At 42.7% G+C, this 18,408-nt stretch overlaps 1 protein-coding gene across 1 annotated transcript; it reads left to right on the top strand.

Moving 5' to 3' along the window:
- The first annotated feature begins 10,324 nt into the window (after nucleotides 1-10,324).
- cdk20 (cyclin-dependent kinase 20) lies at nucleotides 10,325-18,408 on the top strand. Its single transcript, XM_024376451.1, has 8 exons — nucleotides 10,325-10,644; nucleotides 10,896-11,009; nucleotides 11,378-11,566; nucleotides 11,831-11,952; nucleotides 12,305-12,367; nucleotides 12,762-12,885; nucleotides 16,904-17,059; nucleotides 17,455-18,408. Exons 1-8 carry the CDS (start codon nucleotides 10,570-10,572, stop codon nucleotides 17,641-17,643), a joined length of 1,032 nt encoding a protein of 343 aa, XP_024232219.1. The 5' UTR covers nucleotides 10,325-10,569; the 3' UTR covers nucleotides 17,644-18,408.

The following is an 18,408-nucleotide window of genomic DNA, read 5'->3' as shown; positions in this document are numbered from 1 at the left end:
AAGTAATTACACAGCACCAAATAGCTGTGTATGTCCGATGTCATTTGCGCTTCGGTTGATTGGTCACATGTAGAAGGATCAGATGGTTGCTATGGAAGACGGTTGAAACAGAAGAACACAGCATCATCACGTTGTCATGGGGACAAAAACACACCGATGGGAAAACAGACAGCACTTGGGGGGAGGACAAGAGTGTTTTCTCGATTCAAGGGGAGTCGTCGTCGTCATCATCATCATCATCAACCGATTTAAGACTTCATATTTGTCCTGGCTTTCGTCTTGCTTTGTGACATCACTGTGTTCACAGGGAGTAAAAAAGGAACGAGAGTTTCCACTCAAGTAAAGAAAAGGATGTGTTTTTGGTGTAGGTTTAGGAGACTACTTTAATTCTCTAGTCTGTTTCCTTTCGTTGGAAGGTGTGTGGACACTGGCTGACTGCCAACCAGGGTGAAAAAGTACAATTTTTTTTTTTTTTTTTTTTTTACAGGTAATTTGACACTTATTTCAGAATTGGTGGTCTAATGAACTGTTAAAGAAGGACTTTTTGTTACTTTGCTCTGCTGCGGAAGATGAAAGAATCCGAAACGAAAGTTTTGACTGAAAGAAAAGAGGCGAGTGGATGTTTTTTTTGTTTTGTTTATACTTTCAGTAAAAAAAAAATAAAAAAAATGTAATTAAAGGAATTGATTTGCAGAGAGGAAAAGCTTACTTTTCACCTGTCCTCCTCGTCGTCTCAACCTGTCGATGGTCCATGGAATGCATTTGTTGACATCTAATGGAATTTAGAAGGTTCTTTTTGTTCCAAACCTTGTTTTTTTAGAGTTCTGAGAATAGCCTGGGATATTTTCTGCCCCCCCTCCCATCCCCCCTCCCCAAAATGCGGACAAACTGTTGATATTAATAACCATTCACATTGCTTTTGGTGTATTGTTGTTATTATTATTATTATTATTATTTGCTTTACATATGTTTAGGTATGCAAGTGTGTGTGTAATGTGACAAATGTTTTCCATGTAGTTGGCATGTATTTTTGAAACGGAGCATTTTATTTACCGAGAGGTGGGAAATGTTTCATTATGAAGAATGATTGAATGGTGCAGCAGCAAACAGGGTTTGAGCTCAGTTGTAAATTAGTTCCTTCCTTCAAGTAGCAAGTAAAGTTTAAAAAAATAAAATAAAATAAAAAAATAATCTCTTTTTTATATAATTATCTGTAACAAAAATGTTTTTACATGTTTGTCATCTTGGTTGCTTTATGTCTTGATATATATATATAAAAAAAAACTGAAAATGTCTTGTCTCCCTGCTCAGTAATGTCTTGTCACCAACGGAGTAAAAAGTACCCAATTGTCATACTTGAGTAAAAAGTAAGGATACCTTAATAGAAAATGACTCGAGTGAAAGTTACCCAATAAAATACTACTTGAGTAACGGTTTAAAAAGTATTTGGGTTTTAAATATACTAAAGTATTAAAAGTGAATATAATTGCAAAAATATACTTAAGTATCAAAAGTAAATGTATAAATCATTTTAAGGAAAGGAAATCATTTTAAATCTTATTAAGAAAACCAGACGGCACGATGTTCTTGTTTGTTTAATTGACGGATAGCCAGGGGAACACTCCAACACTCGGACATAATTTACCTATAGCCAGGGGAACACTCCAACACTCGGACATCATTTACCTATAGCCAGGGGAACACTCCAACACTCGGAAATCATTTACCTATAGCCAGGGGAACACTCCAACACTCGGACATAATTTACCTATAGCCAGGGGAACACTCCAACACTCGGACATAATTTACCTATAGCCAGGGGAACACTCCAACACTCTGACATAATTTACCTATAGCCAGGGGAACACTCCAACACTCGGACATAATTTACCTATATAGCCAGGGGAACACTCCAACACTCGGACATAATTTACCTATAGTCAGGGGAACACTCCAACACAGAATTTGTGTTTAGTGAGTCCTCCAGATCAGCGGCAGTAGGGATGACCAGGGATGTTCTCTGTTTAGTGAGTCCTCCAGATCAGAGGCAGTAGGGATGACCAGGGATGTTCTCTGTTTAGTGAGTCCTCCAGATCAGAGGCAGTAGATGACCAGGGATGTTCTCTGTTTAGTGAGTCCTCCAGATCAGAGGCAGTAGATGACCAGGGATGTTCTCTGTTTAGTGAGTCCTCCAGATCAGAGGCAGTAGGGATGACCAGGGATGTTCTCTGTTTAGTGAGTCCTCCAGATCAGAGGCAGTAGGGATGACCAGGGATGTTCTCTGTTTAGTGAGTCCTCCAGATCAGAGGCAGTAGATGACCAGGGATGTTCTCTGTTTAGTGAGTCCTCCAGATCAGAGGCAGTAGGGAGGACCAGGGATGTTCTCTGTTTAGTGAGTCCTCCAGATCAGAGAGGCAGTAGGGATGACCAGGGATGTTCTCTGTTTAGTGAGTCCTCCAGATCAGAGGCAGTAGGGATGACCAGGGATGTTCTCTGTTTAGTGAGTCCACCAGATCAGAGGCAGTAGGGATGACCAGGGATGTTCTCTGTTTAGTGAGTCCTCCAGATCAGAGGCAGTAGGGATGACCAGGGATGTTCTCTGTTTAGTGAGTCCACCAGATCAGAGGCAGTAGGGATGACCAGGGATGTTCTCTGTTTAGTGAGTCCTCCAGACCATAGGCAGTAGGGATGACCAGGGATGTTCTCTGTTTAGTGAGTCCACCAGATCAGAGGCAGTAGGGATGACCAGGGATGTTCTCTGTTTAGTGAGTCCACCAGATCAGAGGCAGTAGAGATGACCAGAGATGTTCTCTGTTTAGTGAGTCCTCCAGATCAGAGGCAGTAGGGATGACCAGGGATGTTCTCTGTTTAGTGAGTCCTCCAGATCAGAGGCAGTAGAGATGACCAGGGATGTTCTCTGTTTAGTGAGTCCTCCAGATCAGAGGCAGTAGAGATGACCAGGGATGTTCTCTGTTTAGTGAGTCCTCCAGATCAGAGGCTGTAGGGATGCATTTACACTTGCTCCATCATTTTGGTCAAACTTGGGCATTGGCAAACAAAAATCATTTTCTCATACAGTCGAAGTCGGGAAGTTTACATACACTTAGGTTGGAGTCATTAAAACTTGTTTTTTAACCCCTCCACTAATTTCTTGTTGACAAACTGTAGTTTTGGCAAGTCAGGACATATACTTTGTGTATGACACAAGTCATTTTTCCAACAATTGTTTACAGACAGATTATTTCACTTAATTCACTATCACAATTCCAGTGGGTCAGAAGTTTACATACACTAAGTTGACTGTGCCTTTAAACAGCTTGGGAAATTCCAGAAAATGATGTCATAGCTTTAGAAGCTTCTGATAGACTAATTGACATCATTTGATCAATTGGAGGTGTACCTGTGGATATATTTCAAGGCCTACCTTCAAACTCAGTGCCTCTTTGCTTGACAACATGGAAAAATCTAAAGATATTAGCCCTTAGAAAGACCACAAGTCTGGTTCATCCTTGTGAGCAATTTCCAAACACCTGAAGGTACCACGTTCATCTGTACAAACAATAGTATGCAAGTATCAAATCAAATCAAATGTATTTATATAGCCGTTCGTACATCAGCTGATATCTCAAAGTGCTGTACAGAAACCCAGCCTAAAACCCCAAACAGCAAGCAATGCAGGTGTAGAAGCAAGTATGAACACCATGGGACCACGCAGCCGTCGTACTGCTCAGGAAGGAGACACGTTCTGTCTCCTAGAGATGAACGTACTTTGGTGCGGAAAGTGCAAATCAATCCCAGAACAACAGCAAAGGACCTTGTGAAGATGCTGGAGTAAACAGGTACAAAAGTATCTATATCCATAGCAAAACGAGTCCTATATCATCATAACCTGAAAGGCCGCTCAGCAAGGAGGAAGCCACTGCTCCAAAACCGCCATTAAAAGCCAGACTACGGTTTGCAACTGCACATAGGGACAAAGATCGTACTTTTTGGAGAAGTGTCCTCTGGCCTGATGTAACAAAAATAGAACTGTTTGGCCATAATGACCATTATGTTTGGAGGAAAAAGGGGGAGGCTTGCAAGCCAAAGAACCCCATCCCAACCGTGAAACATGGGGGTGGCAGCATCATGTTGTGGAGGTGCTTTGCTGCAGGAGGGACTGGTGCACTTCACAAAATAGATGGCATTACGAGGCGGGAAAATTTATGTGGATATATTGAAGCAACATCTCAAGACATCAGTCAGGAAGCTAAAGCTTGGTCTCAAATGGGTCTTCCAAATGGACAATGACCCCAAGCATATTTCCTAAGTTACGGCAAAATGGCTTAAGGACAACAAAGTCAAGGTATTGGAGTGGCCATCGCAAAGCCCTGACCTCAATCCTATAGAACATTTGTGGGCAGAATGTAAAAAGTGTGTGTGAGCAAGGAGGCCTACAAACCTGACTCAGTTACACCAGCTCTGTCAGGAGGAATGGGCCAAAATTCACCCAATTTATTGTGGGAAACTTGTGGAAGGCTACCCGAAACGTTTGACCCAAGTTAAAGAATTTAAAGGCAATGCCACACTCAATTAGTATTTGGTTCGTAAACTTCTGACCCACTGGGAATGTGATGAAAGAAATAAAAGCTGAAATAAATCATTCTCTCTGCTATTATTCTGAAATTTCACTTTTTTTAAATAAAGTGATGATCCTAGCTGACCAGGGACTTTTTACTAGGATTAAATGTCAGGAATTTTGAAAAGGTGTATGTAAACTTCCGACTTCAACTGTATATATTCCCTCGAACTACTCGGAGACACTTTTGGAAAAAATAAGCACTTTAACTTTAGGATCGGACATTTTGAGGATCGTGATTTTGGGACTAAGGTAACTAACATCCGAATATATACTTAAATATACATATTTGGAAAATGACATGACAATGAATTGGAGATTTGACGATTGTAATGACATACACATAGACTTTCTAAACCATTTGAGGCCGTCTGTGTTGAGGTTTTCAAGTTGTTTAAAGAGAATTCAGGCACCATTTAAAGTTATAGAGGCCCGTCTGTGTTGAGGTATTGTCACGACTCCTACCGAAGGTGGCTCCCCTTCTTGTTCGGGTGGCGCTCGGCGGTCGTCGTCACCGGCCCACAACCTGCCACCGATCCCTTTTTCCCCCTTTTCTGTTCATTGGTTTCACCTGTGTTTAGTTTAGGCTGATTGGTTGGGCTTTTATTACCCGCCTGCTGGTTGTGCGGGATTATTTCGATGTTCCTGTGTACACGGCTGTATGTCACGCGTGTCCGTGTGTTTGGGTTTTTGCTGGACTGTTTAAGTCCCCCGTGTTTGGGGCATTTGTTTTGGATGGCGTCTGTTCACCGTTGTGGTGCATTAAAAGTGAGCGCAACCCTGAACTCTCTGTTTCCCGCGCCTGACTTCTTTCCCGCTACTCTCCGGGCGTTACAGGTATTCAAGTTGTTTAAAGAGAATTCAGCCACCATTTAAAGTTTGTCATGAAGAAAACACTTAATCCAAGACTTAATCTGTTATTTGATACTGAACAAAAATATAAACACACATGTGAAGTTAAATAAAATCACCTTGAAATGTTCCATACACACACAACTCTCTCAAACTGTGTGTACAGATTTGTTTACATCCCTTTCAGTGAGCATTTTTCCTTTGCCAATATAATCCATCCACCTGACAGTTATCAAAAAGCTGATTAAACCGCATGATCATTACACAGGTGCACCTTGTGCTGGGGGACAATAAGGCCATTCTAAAATGTGCAGTTTTGTCACACAACACAATGCCACAGATGTCTCAAGTTTTGAAGGAGCGTGAAATTGGCACTGCAGGAATGTCCACCGAAGCTGTTGCCAGATAATTGAATGTTCACTTCTCTACCATAAGCCGCCACCAACGTTGTTTTAGAGAATTTGGCAGTACGTCCAACCGGCCTCGCAACCGCAAGTCTACATGATTATTGTGGATAATAATTTGTCAAACATCGATCAACATGTCACCAGAATTAGACCTTTGGTATTTATTGTAAAGGAGCATTAAGATTTTCATTTTATTTATATAATCTTCGTTTAACTCAGTCAGTTAAGAACAAATTCTTATTTTCAATGACAGCCTAGGAACAGTGGGTTAACTGCCTTGTTCAGGGGCAGAACGACAGATTTGTACCTTGTCAGCTCAGGGATTCGATCTAGCAACCTTTCGATTACTGGCCCAACGCTCTAACTACTAGGCTACCTGCCCCCCCTACACTCTAGCTACTAGGCTACCTGCCCCCCTACACTCTAACCACTAGACTACCTGCCCCCTACACTCTAACCACTAGGCTACCTGCCGTCCCTACACTCTAACCACTAGTCTACCTGCCACCCCTACACTCTAACCACTAGGCTACCTGCCACCCCTACACTCTAACCACTAGTCTACCTGCCACCCCTACACTCTAACCACTAGTCTACCTGCCACCCCTACACTCTAACCACTAGTCTACCTGCCACCCCTACACTCTAACCAGTAGGCTACCTGCCGTCCCTACACTCTAACCACTAGTCTACCTGCCACCCCTACACTCTAACCACTAGGCTACCTGCCACCTCTACACTCTAACCACTAGGCTACCTGCCACCCCTACACTCTAACCACTAGGCTACCTGCCACCTCTACACTCTAACCACTGGCTACCTGCCACCCCTACACTCTTACCACTAGGCTACCTGCCACCCCTACACTCTAACCACTAGGCTACCTGCCACCTCTACACTCTAACCACTAGGCTACCTGCCGCACCTACACTCTAACCACTAGGCTACCTGCCGCCCTACACTCTAACCACTAGACTACCTGCCGCCCTACACTCTAACCACTAGGCTACCTGCCGCCCTACACTCTAACCACTAGGCTACCTGCGCCTCTACACTCTAACCACTAGGTTACCTGCCTCCCCTACACTCTTACCACTAGGCTACCTGCCACCTCTACACTCTAACCACTAGGCTACCTGCCACCTCTACACTCTAACCACTAGGCTACCTGCCACCTCTACACTCTAACCACTAGGTTACCTGCCACCCCTACACTCTAACCACTAGGCTACCTGCCTCCCCTACACTCTAACCACTAGGCTACCTGCCGCCCTACACTCTAACCACTAGGCTACCTGCCTCCTCTACACTCTAACCACTAGGCTACCTGCCGCCCTACACTCTAACCACTAGACTACCTGCCGCCCTACACTCTCACCACTAGTGCACTTAACCAATGACAGGCATTCCACATTTAACTCCACCCACGTGGAAATCTAAATATGGGAGGGGGGTGTTATATGAAAACAATGTTTTTTTTTCTTCTATTTCTATTCAAAAACACATTTAAAAAAACATTCCCGAAAATGCTCCTGATTTTGCTCCATTTTAACTCTGAAAACAAACGATCTTTGGCGGTTGTTCAATCATGTGCAGTATCACACCCACACTTTATCACTTGATTCAGAACATGTTGACAAATATTTTTCCCCAAGTAACTAAACAGCTAGACATCAAATTCGCATCCAACAGCTATTATGCATAATTATTGAAGAACCCTGTTAACTGAGGTTACGGTGCACTTCTGAGATTTACATACAAAAAAAAAAAAAGTGGAACGATTCATTGGGGTCTATTGTTCTCCACTTCCTGTCTGACTGACTTGCCCAAAGTAAACTGCCTGTTACTCAGGCCCAGAAGCCAGGATATGCATATAATTTTTATTTTTCTACCTTTATTTAACTAGGCAAGTCAGTTAAGAACAAATTCTTATTTTCAATGACAGCCTAGGAACAGTGGGTGCTGAACTGCCTGTTCAGGGGCAGATTTGTACCTTGTCAGCTCGGGGGTTTGAACTTGCAACCTTCCGGTTACTAGTCCAACACTCTAACCACCAGGCTACCCTGGTACCATTGGATAGAAAACACTTTAAAGTTTGTAGAAATGTTTAAATATTGTATGAGACTATAACACAATTTGTATGATAGGAGAACATCCTAAGAAAAACCAACCAGAAAAACATTTTATTTTGAGAGCCCAAACAATGGAAAGCTTTGGGTCATATGAAATTCCAGCTTCCAGATTGCAATTCCTACGGCTTCCACTAGATGGCAACAGTCTTAGTTCAAGGTTTAAGGCTTGTTTCTTCCCAAACGTGGAAGAATTTACAGTTTTAATGCTGGGAGTCACAGTTGGAAATCAGTCTGTGGGCGCGCGACGAAGAGGACGCGCACTTACTCATTTTACTTTTCTATTGAACATTCTTGTTTCCGTATTAAATATTATAGTTTATTTACATTTTAGGGTACCTGAGGATTAGATAGAAACGTAGTTTGACTTGTTTTTACAAAGTTTTAGCGGTGGGTTTTTTGGTTCCTTTCTCTGCAGGTTGAACGAGTGGATTACTCAAATCAATGGCGTCAACTAAACAGACTTTTTGGGATATAAAGAATGATTTTATCTAACAAAACGACCATGCATGTTGTAGCTGGGACCCTTTGTATTGAAAATCAGAGGAAGATTTTCAAAACGTAAGTGAATATATAATCGCTATTTGTGATTTTATGAAGGCTGTGCTGGGTGAAAAATATTTTGATGTGGGGCGCCGTCTTCAAACAATCGCATGGCATGCTTTCACTGTAAAGCCCATTGTAAATCGAACAGTGCAGTTAGATTAACAAGACTTTTAACCGATATAAGACACTTGTATGTTTCTAAATGTTTAATATCCATCATTTGTATGATTATTTGAATTGCGCGCCCTCCAATTTCACCGGACGTTGTCGACAGGTGTCCCACTGACGAGACGTCTAGCACTAAGTTAAGGGGTCCTTATTACAGTGTAATTACTCTAACAAGTATCGTAGTTAGTTGTAATAATAGTTACACTGTAACAACAAGTAGTTACACTGTAATAACAACATGTAACTGGTGGTAATTGCTGTACGTAATTACAGAGGTGTGACAACAAATGCTTGTTTCCGTGCTTGTTACAAGTGTCCACTACATTCACCAATTTAGTGTTTAGTTTCTTCTCCACTGTATCCGATTCAGTAATAACTGTCACAAGGTTGCAAGCTCTTGTGGACAGATGCGCTGGGTGTTTGAGATTACAAAGATTAGAGGAGGCTCTAATTACCTACCCAAGAATGCGTACTCTTTAAAATCTCCACTCAATGGTGTTGCTCGCACTGGCTTCCAACTGGGTTACCTTGGTTTATAGAAACAGACCTCACTGACTGGGGGTCTACCATACGGGTGTCATCTCAGATTATAATAATAATTTAAAAAAAAATACTTATAATAAATATGTACTTTACCAGTTATGACAACCTGAACCTCCTTGCCATCCAAATGAAAGGATAAACCCATAAGTACACCACAGAGTACAATGTAATTACTAGGTTAAGCTAGTTAAAATGAAGTGTATCTTGAGGGGTACTTAGTTGTAATTAATGGGTACTTATACAGTACGTTACCCATCCTGACAACCTGGCGCTAATTTAGAAGCTTCTGGAAGCACCATCCAAGCAAGAAAACAAACACACCGCAGACTACATGTAAATGTTAGTATAAGTACAATGTAATTAATAGGTGTTACACAGAATTTAGTTTAGTTAAAATGATCGTATTTCTATGTAATGTATTTCTATGTTATTACTTATTACTCATTACCAGGTGAAAATACCTACAAAATAAGATTAACTTGTACTTTAGTCAACTTTAATGCAACATGTAAAAAATACCTTATATTTCTCACAAAATAATATTTTTTATTCTTAATTAACTCATTTATTAATTATATTAAACAAAAATATAGGCCTAGTTAATAACATGAATCTGTAGCCTACAGCTTTGGTGAGTAAACTCTGAATGATCGGCTATGAAAAGCCAACTGACATTTACTCCTGAGGTGCTGACCTGTTGCACCCTCGACAACCACTGCGATTATTAGAATCTGACCTATGAACTTTTGAACATCATGGCCATGTACCGCTGAGGGGAGAACGGCTCATAATAATGGCCAAAAAGGAAGCAAATGGACAAGCATTGAACACCTGTAATCCCATGTGTTTAATATATTTGATACCATTCCACTGAGTCCACTCACTCCAGTCATTACCACGTGCCCCGTCCTCCCTAATTAAGGTGCCACCAACCTCCTGTGCTGTACGCACAATGAAATCAGTTCAAGCAAATATTTTTTCTCCATCAGGTAGAAGCTAGAAGACTGATGCCGATACAACAGCGCCCCCTGTCTTCTGCAGCAGACCATTGCAGGCTGCCATTATGGTCACGTGATAACAACACTGTCGTCAATGTAAAAACCGTCACCTACCGTTTATTACTAGGGAGATAAAAACGATGCTCTACATTGACAGCTAGTTTACTGTATTACACGATGTATTAGATATACCAGAAATGTGTAGATGTTCTTACTTACCAAAAAAAAAAAAACATTTGGTTGAAAAAGCCAGGCGTTTTAATCAACAAGAGAGTTTAGCTAACGTTAACCTTCTTCTGTAATTGACCATGGATCAATATAGTATTTTGGGTAGAATAGGAGAAGGAGCCCATGGCATTGTTTTCAAAGCAAAACATATCGAGGTATGAATTCAAATCTGTTTATTTGACTTATTAACTCAGCTAGATAACTAACGTTAGACGTCTACTGTAGATAGTTAGCTCTTCTTTGGCTGGGTGGGTATAATTTGTGAAATAGATTAAGAGTAAGCTAGTTGATGCCTAGTTATTAAATGATACCCACCCTGTTTGGCAAGCAGACAAGCAGACAGTCAAGTAATATAACATTTTCAAGCAGTGTCTTTACGTTATGCTCTTTTCTGTTGTTCATTTAGACTGGAGAGACTGTGGCTCTGAAGAAAGTAGCTCTGAGAAAGTTGGAGGATGGGATCCCCAACCAAGCCCTCAGAGAGATCAAGGCTTTACAGGAGATTGAAGACAACCAATATGTGAGTTATCCCGAGCGGTCTAAAGGCACTACATCTCAATGCAAGAGGCGTCACTACAGTCCCCGGTTCGAATCCAGGCTATATCACATCCGGCCGTGATTGGGAGTCCCATAGGGCGGCGCACAATTGGCCCAGCGTCGTCCGGGTTTGGCCGGAGTAGGCCGTCATTATAAATAAGAATTTGTTCTTAACTGACTTGCCTAGATAAATAAAGGTTACATTAAACAATATATATATAATTGATATAGCCTAACCCTCAGAATGTTGCCCATTTTGTAATTGCACTTGTACACCCCCTCTGACGGATAACAAGCCGCTATCACGGCTACCCTTGAGAAACACTCACCTTCCATCCCCATGTGTTGTAGGTGGTGAAGCTCAAGGACGTGTTTCCCCACGGTACAGGGTTCGTCTTGGTGTTTGAGTACATGCTCTCTGACCTCTCTGAGGTCATCAGGAACTCTCAGAGGCCTCTCACCGAGGCACATGTCAAAGGTTACATGATGATGCTGCTCAAAGGGGTTGCCTTCTGCCACGAGAACTCCATCATGCACAGAGTGAGACACACACACACACAATGTGATGTCACTCACGTCCTTATAACACACACACACACACAATGTGACGTCACTCACGTCCTTATAACACACACACACACACACACACACACAATGTGACGTCACTCACGTCCTTATAACACACACACACACACACACACAATGTGACGTCACTCACGTCCTTATAACACACACACATTGTGTCTGCGTGGTTCCCTGGTTATAAGCTATATCATAAGGTGTTGTGTTTTTCTCTCTCTGCAGGATCTGAAACCAGCCAACCTGCTCATCAGCTCTACAGGTCATCTGAAGATAGCAGACTTTGGCCTGGCCAGACTTTTCAACAACGACGGAGAGCATCTCTACAGCCATCAGGTGGCCACCAGGTACCCTGCATACCAATACAAACCGGTTTGCCCCGTTCACTGCAGGCTCACATGGGGCTGTGATCCTTTTTTTTCCACTAATTGGACTTCTGACCAACAACATCAGTACTTATCACATCATCGTCTTTTTTACAGCTGATCTGATTGGTCAAAATATAAATAGGTTAAAAATTTAAAATAAAAAATCAGAATTGGGCTGTGTAAACACGTCTTAGCTGAGGAAATCATGACTTACCTACGCCACCGACGCCTCCCCTCCATCGCACTCTGTTCAGAGCAGTCTTCTCCAGCTCGTCCATCCCATGTGGCTATTAATAGAAGCCAATAATGATCACGCTCTGTATGTTTTCAGGTGGTATCGAGCACCAGAACTGCTCTATGGGGCAAGAAAATACGACGAAGGTGTAGATCTCTGGTAAGAGGATTCCGTTTCTCCTGTCGCTGATTGATTCATTAATTACTTAATGAATCAATCAATCAATCAATCAAACAGATTAATTGATTTGATGCTTTCATTTGATATCGAATCCTATAATAACAGGTCAGTGATAATGTGTGAAGAGGTAGCTCAGTAAATCAGCCATTTCCTATCTACTGTATACAACAGTAGAGCAGATGGCAGTAATGATAAGGTGTTTCCTGTAGAGCAGATAGCTGTAATGATAAGGTGTCCACAGGGCAGTAGGATGTATCTAACCACAGTCTCTACTGATGTATCTAACCCCAGTCTCTACTGATGTATCAAACCCCAGTCTCTCCTGTCCACAGGGCAGTAGGATGTATCTAACCCCAGTCTCTCCTGTCCATAGGGCAGTGGGTTGTATCTTTGGGGAACTTCTGAATAACTCCCCTCTGTTCCCTGGAGAGAATGACATAGAACAGTTGTGCTGTGTTCTCCGAGTCCTGGGGACACCTAACCAGCGCATGTGGCCGGTGAGACTGCTCTCTGTCCATCTGTCCATCTGCTCTCTGTCCATCTGCTCTGTCCATCTGTCCATCTGCTCTCTGTCCATCTGCTCTCTGTCCGTCTGTCCATCTGCTCTCTGTCCATCTGCTCTCTGTCCATCTGTTCATCTGCTCTCTGTCCATCTGCTCTCTGTCCATCTGCTCTCTGTCCATCTGCCCATCTGCTCTCTGTCCATCTGCTCTGTCCATCTGTTCATCTGCTCTCTGTCCACCTGCTCTCTGTCCACCTGCTCTCTGTCCATCTGCTCTCTGTCCATCTGTCCATCTGCTCTCTGTCCATCTGCTCTGTCCATCTGTTCATCTGCTCTCTGTCCATCTGCACTCTGTCCATCTGTCAATCTGCTCTCTATCCATCTGGCAATCTGCTATCTGTCCATCTGCTCTCTGTCCATCTGCTCTCTGTCCATCTGTTCTCTGCCCATCTGCTCTCTGTACATCTGTCCATCTGTCCATCTGCTCTCTGTCCATCTGTCCATCTGCTCTCTGTCCATCTGCTCTCTGTACATCTGTCTATCTGCTCTCTGTCCATCTGCTCTCTGTCCATCTGTGCATACACACAATTTGAGAGATATTCTACTGTATATTAGGTAGCATGGGTGGAAAAAGTACCCAATTGTACTACTGTAGTAAAAGTAAAGATACCTTAGTTGAAAATGACTCAAGGAAAAGTGAAAGTGACCCGGTAAAATACTCCTTGAGTGAAAGTCTAAAAGTATTTGGTTTTAAATATACTTAAGTATCAAAAGTACATGGAATTGCTAAAATATACTTAAGTATTCATAATTTCAAATTCCTTATATTATGCAAACCAGCCAGTACAATGTTTATTTTTTATTTACAGATAGCCAGGGGTACACTCCAACACTCAGACATCATGTACAAACAAAGCATTTGTGTTTAGTGAGTCCTCCAGATCAGAGGCAGTAGGGATGACCAGGGATGTTCTCTGTTTAGTGAGTCCTCCAGATCAGAGGCAGTAGGGATGACCAGGGATGTTCTCTGTTTAGTGAGTCCTCCAGATCAGAGGCAGTAGGATGACCAGGGATGTTCTCTGTTTAGTGAGTCCTCCAGATCAGAGGCAGTAGGGATGACCAGGGATGTTCTCTGTTTAGTGAGTCCTCCAGATCAGAGGCAGTAGGGATGACCAGGGATGTTCCTCTCCTGCTAAGCATTCAAAATGTAATGAGTACTTTTGGGTGTCGGGGAAAATGTATTGAGTAAAAACTACATTATTTTTTTTTAGGAATGTAGGGAAGTAAAAGTTGTCAAATATAAATAGTAAAGTACAGATGCCCCCAAAAAACACCTTAGGTAGTACTTTAAAGTATTTTTACTGAAGTACTTTACACCACTTCGGTAGTAGTTATAAAAATGGGTTTAACTGTCTGTCAATCAAAACAAACATATTGGCTTAATGTTACTTTAAGAGAAATGTTACTTTCAACTCAGAGCATTCTGCATTATTCAGTCTAATCAACTGAGAGCATTCTGATTAAATGAAATCAATTATTGATTTTAATTTAAGCAGTTTGTGTGATTCTAGGACATTGATTACCTGTGCTGCTTAGCAACAATGGTGGATGAAGTGGGATTTGGCTCTTTGGCTTCTTGTTCATCATCCTGTCCGTCCGTCCGTCCGTAGCTCAGTTTCCACCTCATTTTGTGGGCAGTGTGCACATAGCCTGTCTTCTCTTGAGAACCAGGTCTGTACATAGTGTTGGATTCAAAACTTTGAACATTGAGATACTAAAGACATGATAGATCAGACGCAGAGTATATAAAGGAGTGAGATCTGTAGGAAAGACAGAGTGGCTGAGCAATGTGCTGGGTGGACGGGAGGAGATCACAGGATTGGTTTAGGGGAAGTGGCTGAGCATTGTGCTGGGTGCGCCCAATTTTTCAGTTTTTGATTTGTTAAAAAAGTTTGAAATATCCAATAAATGTCGTTCCACTTCATGATTGTGTCCCACTTGTTGTTGATTCTTCACCAAAAAATACAGTTTTATATCTTTATGTTTGAAGCCTGAAATGTGGCAAAAGGTCGCAAAGTTCAAGGGGGCCAAATACTTTCGCAAGGCACTGTACCTGTGATGGGAAGAAATGTCTTGGTTGTCTGAATTACAGCTGTACAGACACCCTTTGGGAAGAATTAAACTTGGTTAAGCTTCTCTAGTGTCTGTGAGTTTTTTACTCTGGGAAAATTAGAACCCAACACTAGTCAAAGTTTTCCTTCATTTAGGGTCAGTCACAGTGGTCAGGTATTCTGCTACTGTGTACTCTCTGTTTAGGGTCAGTCACAGTGGTCAGGTATTCTGCTACTGTGTACTCTCTGTTTTGGGCCAAATAGCATTGTTTGCTCTTTCCAATGTGTCAAGTAATGATCTTTTTTGTTTTCTCATGATTTGGTTGGGTTCTAATTGTGTTGCTGTCCTGGGGCTCTGTGGGGTGTGTTTGTGTTTGTGAACAGAGCCCCAGGACCAGCTTGCTTAGGGGACTCTTCTCCAGGTTCATCTCTCTGTAGGTGATGGCTTTGTTTTGGAAGGTTTGGGGATCGCTTCCTTTTAGGTGGTTGTAGAATTGAACGTATTTTCTGGATTTTGTTGATTAGCGGGTATCGGCCTAATTCTGCTCTGCATTATTTGGTGTTTTACGTTGTACACAGAGGAATTCTGCGTGCAGAGTCTCAATGTGGTGTTTGTCCCATTTTGTGAATTCTTGGTTGGTGAGCGGACCCCAGACCTCACAACCATAAAGGGCAATGGGTTCTATAACTGATTCAAGTATTTTTCGCCAGATCCTTATTGGTATGTTGAATTTATGTTCCTTTTGATGGCGTAGAATGCCCTTCTTGCCTTGTCTCTCAGATCGTTCACAGCTTTAAAAAAATATTTTTTTATTTATTTATTTCACCTTTATTTAACCAGGTAGGCTAGTTGAGAACAAGTTCTCATTTACAACTGCGACCTGGCCAAGATAAAGCATAGCAGTGCGACACAAACAACAACACAGAGTTACACATGGAATAAACAAGTCAATAACACAATAGAAAAAAATCTATATACAATGTGTGCAAATGAGGTTAGATTAGGGAGGTAATAAATAGGCCATAGTGACGAAATAATGACAATTTAGCAATTAAACACTGGAGTGATAGATGTGCAGAAGATGAATGTGCAAGTAGAGATACTCTGGAGCAAAGGAGAAGAACAATAAAAATACCAGTTTGGGGATGAGGTAGTTGGATGGGCTGTTTACAAGATGGGCTACGTACAGGTGCAGTTTTCTGTGAGCTGCTCTGACAGCTGGTGCTTAAAGTTAGTGAGGGAGATATGCGTCTCCAGCTTCAGTGATTTTTGCAATTTGTTCCAGCTGAGAACTGGAAGGAAAGATGACCAAAGGAGGAACTGGCTTTGGGGGTGACCAGTGAAATATATCTGTGGAGCACGTGCTACTGGTGGGTGTTGCTATGGTGACCAGTGAGCTGAGATGAGGCGGGGCTTTACCTAGCAAAGACTTATAGATGATCTGGAGCCAGTGGGTCTGGTGACAACTATGTAGCGGGGGCCAGCCAACGAGAGCATACAGGTCCCAGTGGTGGGTAGCATATGGGGTTTTGGTGACAAAACGGATGGCACTGTGATAAACTACATCCAGTTTGCTGAGTAGTGGTTGGAGGCTATTTTGTAAATGACATCGCCGAAGTCTAGGATCGGTAGGATAGTCAGTTTTACGAGGGTACAGTGGGGCAAAAAAGTATTTAGTCAGCCACCAATTGTGCAAGTTCTCCCACTTAAAAAGATGAGAGAGGCCTGTAATTTTCATCATAGGTACACTTCAACTATGACAGACAAAATGAGACAAAAAAAATCCAGAAAATCACATTGTAGGATTTTTAATGAATTTATTTGCAAATTATGGTCTCTCTCTCTCTTTCTGTCTCTCTCTCTCTCTGTCTCTCTCTGTCTCTCTCTCTCTGTCTCTGCAGGAGATCACAGAGCTGCCTGACTACAATAAGATCACTTTTAAGGAGAACCCTGCCATCCCTCTTGAGGAGATAGTACCTGATACCTCACCTCAGGCTGTGGACCTGCTCAACAAGTTCCTGGTCTACCCCTCTAAACAGAGGATTAGCGCCAGACAGGTCAGAAACGGTTCTAGAATAACAGAATAGAACCTCTGAACGGTTCTATTCTGTCTGCCAGCCCATTATGGTAGTTGAAAGACAAGATGAGAGCCTGGTTCCAGATCTGTTTGTGCTGTCTTGCCAAACTCCTGTAGTCCATGTCTAGTGCCACAGATCTGGGACGGCCAGGCTAGGAATGAGAGGTTGAAACAGAAGTTCAGTTTGTCTCACACCCACCTCTCTCTCTCTCTCGCTCTCTCTCTCTCTCTGTCGGTCTCTCTCTCAACTCTTTCTCTCTCTCTCTCTGTCTCTCTCTCTCTCTCTGTCGGTCTCTCTCTGTCGGTCTCTCTCTGTCTCTCTGTCTCTCTCTCTCTCTCTCTCTCTCTCTCTCTCTGTCTGTCTCTCTCTCTCAGGCCCTGCTCCATCCCTATTTGTTCTCTGAGCCGCTGCCGGCCCACCACTCGGAGCTGCCTATCCCCCAGCACGGAGGGAAACATTCCCGTCAGCGACTCCAGCCTCCTGTCGAATTCTCTGTAGATCTGCCCCTCTCAGAGAGCCTGGTGGACCCTGCTTTGGTCCAGGGACATGCCTGGTGTCTATGATTGACTGGCCCCCAATGCTTTTCATAGCCTGGTTGAGAGTAGCACTTAGGCTGGTTTAATCAGGTTTTTATGTTTGACTGTCAGAGCCTGGTGGACCCTGCACGGGTACACGGTGTGCATGACTGTTCTTCATGTTCATCCCAGGCTGCTTAAACCAGGGGTGTATTCACTAAGAAAACCAACCGGGACCGAACGGAACCAAACGGAACCGAACGGGACCAAACGGGACCGAACGGAACCAAACGGGACCAAACGGAACCAAACGGGATTTGTCCAATGGAAAACACATGTTCTCGTTGCAAATCGTTTTACATTGCAAAACTGTTTTTGCAACGGTGTGTGACTAATGAATACATCCCAGAATGTAGCCTGGTGGATCCTGCTCTGGTCTAAGGACACGCCTATGACCCACTGTTCTTCCTCGTTTTGAGTCATCCATCCTAGCCTGAGTCCAGATCTGTTTGTGCTGTCTTGCCATCTCCATTTGCTGTCATTGTTATGGAAGTTGGGAGTTGGCAAGACAGCACAAACAGATAAGGAACTCAGGCTATGTTAACTGCACCATAGAATATTGATATTGGTATGTAGATAATGCATGGCTGTGATGTAGAAAGCCATGTCATTTTCTTAATTTGTGTGTTTGTTGTTCTGCAGGATTCAGTTGTGTGTGTGTGTGTGTGTGAGAGACGGTATGGACAGCCTTGCTGACTCATGGTGCTCATTGTCGTCGCGTTGACTATCATTAAATATGAAGACCAAACATTA

This window comes from Oncorhynchus tshawytscha, linkage group LG16, assembly GCF_018296145.1.
Source record: "Oncorhynchus tshawytscha isolate Ot180627B linkage group LG16, Otsh_v2.0, whole genome shotgun sequence".
In the NCBI taxonomy this organism is placed as follows: Eukaryota; Metazoa; Chordata; class Actinopteri; order Salmoniformes; family Salmonidae; genus Oncorhynchus; species Oncorhynchus tshawytscha.
Note: the sequence above shows the minus strand (reverse complement) of the source record. Positions and strands in the feature narration are given on the sequence as shown.

What these genes read in the sequence shown, in the direction of transcription:
- cdk20 (XM_024376451.1), top strand. Translation starts at nt 10,570, where the DNA reads ATGGATCAATATAGTATTTTGGGTAGAATAGGAGAAGGAGCCCATGGC. An exon ending in TCAAAGCAAAACATATCGAG is followed by an intron (nt 10,645 to 10,895) that starts GTATGAATTCAA and finishes TTGTTCATTTAG; the next exon opens with ACTGGAGAGACTGTGGCTCT. An exon ending in AGCCATCAGGTGGCCACCAG is followed by an intron (nt 11,953 to 12,304) that starts GTACCCTGCATA and finishes GTATGTTTTCAG; the next exon opens with GTGGTATCGAGCACCAGAAC.